This window comes from Cydia splendana, chromosome 24 (genome assembly GCF_910591565.1).
Source record: "Cydia splendana chromosome 24, ilCydSple1.2, whole genome shotgun sequence".
NCBI lineage: Eukaryota > Metazoa > Arthropoda > Insecta > Lepidoptera > Tortricidae > Cydia > Cydia splendana.
The window spans coordinates 2,726,718-2,736,132 of NC_085983.1; the positions used below are offsets into that span (position 1 = coordinate 2,726,718).

Sequence of the window (9,415 nt, forward strand, 5' to 3'; positions counted from 1 at the left end):
TAAGTTTAATAACCAAATTTTACTAAAGTGGTACCATTTCCCTGTCACTGTCACAAATATATGATGCGTGACCGTGAACACTGAAGTTTGCAAATTGCGGACTCTTTCTCTTTTACTCCAATTAGACGTAATAAAAGTGACAGAGAAAGACTAATTGCGATGTTCGCGGTAGGCGCTCAGGATGGATCTGTCGCATATTTGTTAATCAACATTCAACATTACGTAACGAACGTCAAAGAGGAATTTCACATTCTCAATGTGTATAGATATAAACAGACCTTAATTATCGCAATAAGATGTACTTACAGTTCTTTTGGTAAATGGTGACATTGTACAATATCTATAAGTTCTCTTTGTAGTAGTATAACTTTGCATAAGTTGCGTTAATTTGGCGCGCAGGCGAAGTAAACATGCGTTGCATACGAGGGGCCCTTACCCGCCGCCGCCACGCCAAGGTCGCGCCGTGCCCGCCGCGCCCGCCCCCCCCTGCACGGCCCGCGTTGCCCATTAAGAGCCGCCCGCTAGCGTCGTATGAACGCAAACATTATTTTTGTATTATCTGTTAATGCAATGGATGAAACTGACACAAATTCATATTTCTTATTAATCCCGCCTTTTATATTAATGAGATGTGAACTCTAGTAACTTTAATATTCTTTTGTTATGGTAATAGCCTGTTAGAACAAAATTATCACAAATCTTATGAAGCTATGCCTTAATAAGACACAAAAACATGTAATGTACATATTGACACGATTAAATGCCACGTCAGCATTTTTTTTTATCTTTAATTATTTTTTGAGTCATTTTGAATAGTATGACATAGTATCCGATTGCAATGGACGTAATTGACACAAACTATGTTTTCACATTTAAAAAACTATCCTAAATGCGACACAGTTACATGTTTTCTCTCGAATATTCTTTTCTCCAAAATAATTCAAAATAAAAATAATTACCACAAATTCTTAAATTACTTAAGAAGCAAATAATATCTGTGACACAAAACAAAATGTAAGATTAACATCTCAAAACAGTATTCGTAAGCGAAAAAATAATTGACTTTAATATTACTTTAAGTTAGGGCTCAAAATATAGCCAGCGCTACAGGACTACAAACCCCGGCTCGTATCTTGGAGTTTTTCGGAACTTATGTACGAAATATCATTTGATATTTACCACTAGCTTTTCGGTGAAGGAAAACATCGTGAGGAAACCGGACTGTCCGCCAGATTTCAATCGCTTTCGTAAAAACTAAGTGCCTACGTCAATTCTTGGGATTAGTTATCAAGCGGACCCGCGGGCGAAGAAGAGAGAAAAAAGGATAGGTAATTAGGTTTTTTGAGTAAGTTGTATGCACCCATATTTTTACACTTGACTGTACATATTTCCATTATGCTGCATTAAAACTTAGTCATAAACCCTTTTAAACTCTCAATAATTAAACGCTTTTAATACAGGGTGTTTAAAAAGGGCGAGCAACAACGGGGGGACAAAATGGTTCAGTAATTAGGGTCGCTTCTTTTATAGTACCTATGATATGACACAGAAACACAACGTGATCTAAACCTCAGATAAGGGTTCATACAAAAATTAAGAGCCCATCAACGTGCACACTAGCGCCACTGGAAAATAATCGTGATTATTTAAATTTAACGACAGGTATCTAAAAAAAGGGGGTCGCTAACGTACTGTGTTGTGTATTTCATCATCATCATCATCATCAGATTCATCAGTCGCCGAGGCCGAAACCGGCTGGGACAGGAGTCCCAGCCGGTTTCGGCCTCGGCGACTGATTCACTGGCTAGTGAGAGCGACGATGTGTATTTTTGTATTTAAGGGTCAAACAGATCAGTGTGTTATGTCTTTCCTGTAGACATACACAAGAGTTAAGGGCTATAAAGGTTAATTTTCTTATTTAACCCTTATCCACGTGAAAAGGTCCTCCTTTTATTTAAAGAACTATGATAAAATCATTACTTACATGCCCACAAGCTGTTAACTATTGCCCACAGGAGAGAAAACTAGTGTGTTATCGCGAACAGTACATTTTTCTCTCCTGTGGGCAATAGTTAACAGCTTGTGGGCATGTAAGCAATGATTTTATCATAGTTCTCGAAATAAAAGGAGGACCTTTTCACGTGGATAAGGGTTAAATAAGAAAATTAACCTTTATAGCCCTTAACTCTTGTGTATGTCTACAGGAAAGACATAACACACTGATCTGTTTTACCCTTAAGTACCTTTTGAATACATCAAACTAGTTTTTATGTTGCTGGATTCGTCAATCTAGGAACTCGGAACAAAAACGGCCGTTTTAACTTTGGACGCATAGATTGACGAATCCAGCAATATAAAAACTAGTTTGATGTATTCAAAAGGTACTAAAATACACAATACAGTACGGCCCCCTTTTTTAAATATCTGTCGTTAAATTTAATATATCACGATTATTTAGCAGTGGCGCTAGTGTGCACGTTGATGGGCTCTTAAGTGATACTTTTTAGGGAAAAGGGGGTAGGAAAAACATTTTTTTTATTTGAGGACAGTCAAATAACAGATCGATCTATACCCTCACCATGAGTTTAACGCGGCCTTAAACGCTTAGCGACTCAAACGCAGTGCCTCTCGCTTGCACTAATGTCGAAAGGGAGATGCATTGTGAGTTAATTTACGCATTTGTTAGCGAATAAGTCAATGTCAAACTCGTGGTAAAGATAGGTACTAGTCCTAAACTAAAACCTTCAATAAATTCTTACCTACTCGTACTCCCATCTTAAATGCCTGCAAAGCACTTGCAACCCCTCTGGTGTTGCGCGACGGTAATTGCTCATGGGGAGACACTCCTTCCTTCGGTTGAACTCGGCTCCGTTCGGCTCAGCATTGCTCCGAGCAATTATTAGGGCTGGCACCACTTGACATCCTTTTGCGTGCACGACCATAGATAAGATAATCACTTGAATTTTGACAACCCTAAATCTAGCCGAGAGGGATAGTGCCATACATTAGAAAGGGATAGTCCCTGAATCGCTGTAAAACTTCGGTTGTAGGAAGTGTCCTTTCTGTACGGTAGTACTATTATTTATTCTGTGCCATCACGAGATTGGTCTGCTCATTTGCCTTGCCTCCTATATCATTAAAAAAAACATCCACCCACGTTCAAACCCTAAAATCATAACCCCTTTGGCTTTGCCGTAATCGAGTAATAAACAAAAAAACAACCCCACTTTATGTAAAAGGTCACCCCCCACAATTAGATTACATTCACTGTCAGCCATGCAAATATTATCCATACAGATCATACTATTCATACAAACCATGCAAACATAAGCCCTATTCAGTTGGGCGTAAGGTCTATAATATAATTAGACAGGACAGAAGCCTTTATTTTGAAGCAATTTGAACCTTAACACTGGGAATTTAAGTAGAAATTTATCTGCACAATATAGGCTGTAGAATAGAGATTCTACAACAATGTCCCACTATTAAAAAACCGGGCAAGTGCGAGTCGGACTCGCGCACGAAGGGTTCCGTACCATAATGCAAAATACGGCAAAAAAAACGGTCACCCATCCAAGTACTGACCCCGCCCGACGTTGCTTAACTTCGGTCAAAAATCACGTTTGTTGTATGGGAGCCCCACTTAAATCTTTATTTTATTCTGTTTTTAGTATTTGTTGTTATAGCGGCAACAGAAATACATCATCTGTGAAAATTCTATTCGTCGACTCGGACGGACAGCGGAGTATTAGTAATAGGGTCCCGTTTTACCCTTTGGGTACGGAACCCTAAAAAGTTGCGATAGTGGTACTGATAGGTCAAGTAAGCGCTGGTGGGCTAGCGGTAAGAGCGTGCGACTTGCAATCCGGAGGTCGCGGGTTCAAACCCCGGCTCGTACCAATGAGTTTTTCGGAACTTATGTACGAAATATCATTTGATATTTACCAGTCGCTTTTCGGTGAAGGAAAACATCGTGAGGAAACCGGACTAATCCCAATAAGGCCTAGTTTACCCTCTGGGTTGGAAGGTCCGGCAGTCGCTTTCGTAAAAGCTAGTGCCTACGCCAATTCCTGGGATTAGTTGCCAAGCGGACCCCAGGCTCCCATAAGCCGTGGCAAAATGCCGGGACAACGCGAGGAAGAAAATGATAGGACAAGGTTTGATTTTCTAAATGTCAAATCTCTTGCGCGTCACAATATTTGACGTTTTTACGCTGTAGGCAGTTAAATCGCTCGCTGAACAATATTCCCGTGGCGTCAAAACGTAAAAACGGGGCCCTATTACTAAGACTCCACTGTCCGTCCGTCTGTCTGTCATTGTATCTCATGAACCGTGATAATTGAATTGTGAATTTTCACTGATGTATTTATTTGTTGTCGCTATAACAACAAATACTAAAAAGTATGGAACCCTCGGTGGGCGAGTTCGACTCGCACTTGTCCGGTTTTTGAGCTCTAGTCCGACTTCTATCCTCCTAAAGGCCCAGCCATACAAATGAAAGATCCAAAATTTTCCACTGAAATTTGAACCTACAGTGTAGGAAATAGAGTTGACTTTTCGTTGTTGGAAAATTGAACGAAACAAAGCAAAAGCGACTCTGTTCCAATTGAATAGGATTTAAATTTCATCGAACTGAAGATGTACTATAGGTAGGACCTATGGGCCTTAGGAGACTATACAGGGTGACCTTAGCCATTGGACAATCCCTGAAATCCCACGTAGAGTTACTTCTCAGAAATGCTTTAACGGTAATATTACGGTTTTAATTAGAACAAAAGATAAAAAAATAAATGATCAAACAAAAGTTATTTCCAATAGGTAATCGACAACAAAAAGAAACATACTATTAATCATTGGCAATGCTTTTGACAATTTGTTTGAAAATGTGCAGCAATGATGACTGTCGAAGAAGGTTTCATACTATTTATTACCTCAGGAGCTACTAACACATACAGGTTTCTCCAAAGTAAAAAAAATCGTAATTTGTTAATTTCTTCGTAACCGCTACACCGATTGTTATGATACTTTGTATACTGGTTCTAAATACCCTAATGCATATCTACATTTCGGCTTTGTCCAATGGCTAGGGACACCCTGTAGATATTCTAGTACGTTGATCTTTTGGTATGCTTCACCCACTTTATAGGACAGGACATTTTTAGGACATTTTTTTTACACAAATTGACTAAGCCCCACGTTTACTTTATATTGATAGGGATTGACGGAGGGTCGCAGCTTTCCAACGAATTTAATTAGGAGGCCTTTTAAAAACTGGTAGGATCCGCACAGCTGGCTTTTTATGAATAATAACTAGACTATTATCATACTTGAGTGGGCTGGGAGGAGAATTTGAAATATTTTAGAGAGGGCGAAGTTTTGACCCTCTTAAGGTCAAGAAGCGTTTTAAATACTGACAACCGACGCTAAAATTTTTGCTTCTTTATACTATAGTTGGTCAAACCAATTTGTCAGTCAGTAAGAACCAGGAAAACTATACTCATCCTTTTCTTTTGGGTGCTAGTACTAGTGTAAGAGAAAGATAGTAGGTATGATTCTCTCTGTCTATGATTGAAATGAGGTAGTCCTTTGACAAACTATAGACATTTTTGGACTCATTTAGGATGCAAACGAAAAAACGCTAAAATTGGCTCTGTGGACCCATGACACTGCCTTTTATAAAAACAAAGTGAAACGACAAATTATTGTTGCTTACTAGTATACCTACTCACAATATTGCACGAGAGAGAAGAGAGGAGAAACACTGGACAGAAATACGAAAGTAATTTTACAGTACATATGGTCCTATTTTCCCGCACTAGTGCGTAAAATAGCACTTTTCTTGCGTATGTCAAAAGTTTGAAGGGCCATATGTACTGTAAAACGTTGTACGATACACGTGCGAATAGGTAAGGAGCTGTTCATAAATTACGTCCTCGATTTTTGACGGTTTTTGACCCCCCCCCCCCCCCTAAAATCATCCAAAAATCATGCTTCGAATGACCCCGTTTCCTCCTTCGTCATGCTACCATCATCCGATGTCCAGACCCCCCCCCCCCCCCTAATTTGAAATGACGTAATTTATGAATAGCCCCTAATTCGCAACTCGTGTCGATTCAAAACACGACCGAAGGGAGTTTTTATAATCGATTTATCGCCACTCGTTTCGAATTTCCTCTTTTCCGCACTTGTATCGTAAATAACTATTTAATTTTGCCAGTTGGGCGACACTCCTCCTTCCGGGCATTCTCGGCTCCGTTCGGCTCAGCATTGCTCCGAGCAATTATTAGGCTTGGCACAACTTGACGTCCCTTTGATGCATGCACGACCACATAAGATAATTATTTGAATTTTGACAACCCTAAATAGCCGAAAGGGATAGTGCCATACATTACAGAGGGACAGCTTGATTCGTCCCTGAATCGCTGTCAAACTTCGGTTTTGTAGGAAGTGTCCTTTCTGTACGGTAGTACAATTATTTAAGGCCTGTGCACACCGGCTTCGTGTGCGTGACGTGCACGTGCGCGTTGTAGTATACAGATCCTTATGAGAGACGGCACACCGCTTGCGTGATGTGTGCGTGTGCGGCTCCAACGGTGATTTTGCCTATGCTGAAACTAAGAAGCTTCGCACGCGCTCGGTCAATGAGGGAAGAGTTGGATAAAAATAAAACATCATAAACATTTAAATCTTATTTACTAGCCCCCATGCAGCGTTGATATGAACATGATGGAATCATTCTGCTGTATTTCGTAGTTGAGTTCACCGTACAGCTCCCAATCTGCGTCGTTGATGAGAACCAGAATGCCGGGCCGAACTGAATCACCCTGTAAGTAAATAAATACAATACACTCATCATAATCATAAAAGTCTTTATTGCCGAAACTAAAATGGTATTACATTATATTTATATTCAAGTTTACTTAAAAACTAACACATCGGATTGTCCGGATAAGTGGTTGGCGTGTCTTGTGACACATAAGCCTCTCCCAGCTGTTTCCATTCCTTTCTATTTTCCTTACTATCCCGTGTTATATGTCCTGTCCATTGTCATTTTATCTTTCTTACTTTTTTAATTACGTCTTCTACTTTTGTTTTTGATCTTATTTCTTCTGCTTTTCAGTTCTATTTGTTTTTAATGTTTCAGTGTTGGAACTATTTCTTATAGGAGCTGGAAGGAATACAATACATTACCTACTTACTCTTAATGGCACGATAGTGCGATGTAACTCTACTCTAGCGCCATCTAGTATAGGCATTCTTTACTGCGAGTGGTTTTACAACACTGTTTTTGTGAGCATGTATAGTTTCTAAACTTTTAATTTGGCAAAAACAAATTAATAGAATATGGCACTAACTACAAAGTATTATTGTACAGTCGCCATCAGATATATCGGAGCGGCCAAGGTGCTCACAAATATCGGAACACGCCTCTATTGTCAGGGCGTTAGAGCGCGTGTTCAGATATTGTGAACACCTTGGCCGCTCCGATATATCTGATGGCGACTGTATGTTACCAAAACATAGCTTTTGGTAACAAGATGGGTGAGACAAGCAGGAAAATTGGAGCAAGATCGTAACGGATTTGTACCCAAGAGGTTGCACACGGAGCCAGAGACCTCGAACAAGATGGGAGGATGAACTCAAACTCAGAGCAGGCCTGAACTGGAGAAGAGTGGCCCACAACAGACCTCAATGGAAAGAGCTAAAGGAGGCCTTTGCCTAGCGGCACACTGAGCTTAGAGACATACTCTAACTCAGAATAAAAGGGCTTAATGGATGGATGGATGGATGGAACAAGATGGGTTACGTTAGCCACTTGCGAGCACACCAGAGACAGCAACCGAGTTGATAGCCGTGGCCGAATCGGCCGTGGAGTTATTATTATGTATTGTGTTTTCTGTGTATGTATTTAAATACAAGTACCTATCCACGACACAAGCCTCATTGAATATTGAGTTTACTGAGCTCAGTCAATTAATCTAATAATGATTAATGACATATACTGGTAATATTGATTTTTATTATCTATCTAATACCTTTAAACAAGCAATTCTTGTATGTATATATATACATTTCGGGAATCTTGGAAACGGCTCTAACGATTTTGATGAAATTTGCTATATGTTCTTTTCGGGGGCGAAAAATCGATCTAGCTAGGTCTTATCTCTGGGAAAACGCGCATTTCTAAGTTTTTATATGTTTTCTGAGCAAAGCTCGGTCTCCCAGATATTTATATTTAAAACTAACCTGTAGAAACAACTCTGGCCTTTCACGTAGCAAATTATCCTTCAGCCACACCAGCAATTCCTTTATTGTCCAAGTGTCACGCTCACAGTCTGGGAAGTACTTCTTAACTGCCGGCAATTCTACTTCCCGCTTCTTTATTTTGTCAAACAGTAATTCGGCACCTCCTCCGAATTCTAGCTTTATTTTTAATTCTGCCATTTTGTTAATCTAAAACAATAAAGTAGCAAGTTAGGGGACTATTAATTAAATACTTCACACATCTTACTTCAGAATACTAAATCGTAAAGGCTTAAAATAAATAAATAAAATAAATATTATAGGACATTTTTACACAAAATTGACTAAGCCCCACCGCACGGTAAGCTCAAGAAGGCTTGTGTTAGGTTAGGTTTTGAACATAAGTTCTTAAAAACTTGTCAACACCATCTCGATATCGATATGACTCATTTTTAAAAAAGGGCAGAAGTTTACTTTTTATATGGTTAGTGACTATCATCATTCGGTGGATACCGCGTAAATGACTAAATTAGGAACTCACCTTAGCTTTATTAAATAATGATTATATACTTGGATCTTGGCAATTAAATAAGAATTTGGGTTGGATTTGTTGACTGTGTATGTATGCTAATTTTTAAGGTTATATTATTGTTTTCTTCCAGCTGTCAGAAGTGTCAGAACTGACAAAAGAAATGTTTACGAACGTAGTAACAATATTTTAAACTAGTATATTAAAAAAGGAAAATATCATTTAAAAGGATGAAGTAAACATTTCTTCCATTATTTTAGCTTAAATAAAAAAGTTAAGATACAACATTTACAATTTTTATTTCGGTATTTATTATACGTAAGAGTTTTTACGTTTACATTCGCGTCTCTGTAATTAAATTTATCTATCTTCATAAATATGCAGGCTAATGTCAATACTATGAAGCGTTTTTCATCAATTGCTCAACCTTTTTTTTAACAATTTTTATAATTATGAACAATTATCATGAACATATGAAACATTTTATTCAGAATTTAACAATATTACTTGACGTGGCTTTTAACCTCCGTGGTGACCAGACATAAACCGACTGACTGACTGGCTGACTGACATACATATTTGGAACGACCGACGTTTAAATTCAAAACTCGATTTCGACATGTTGCATATCCTCCGCATGCA

General features: G+C 38.8%; 1 protein-coding gene across 1 annotated transcript; it reads right to left on the bottom strand.

The window, feature by feature from the left end:
* Window positions 1-6,676: 6,676 nt before the first annotated feature.
* Window positions 6,677-8,895, bottom strand: LOC134802212 (ubiquitin-related modifier 1 homolog). Its single transcript, XM_063774803.1, has 3 exons — window positions 8,786-8,895; window positions 8,248-8,454; window positions 6,677-6,824 (listed from the first exon to the last, which is right to left on the bottom strand). The coding sequence occupies exons 2-3, from the start codon at window positions 8,443-8,445 to the stop codon at window positions 6,696-6,698; spliced, it is 327 nt and encodes a 108-aa protein (XP_063630873.1). The 5' UTR covers window positions 8,446-8,454; window positions 8,786-8,895; the 3' UTR covers window positions 6,677-6,695.
* Between the last annotated feature and the right edge of the window lie 520 nt (window positions 8,896-9,415).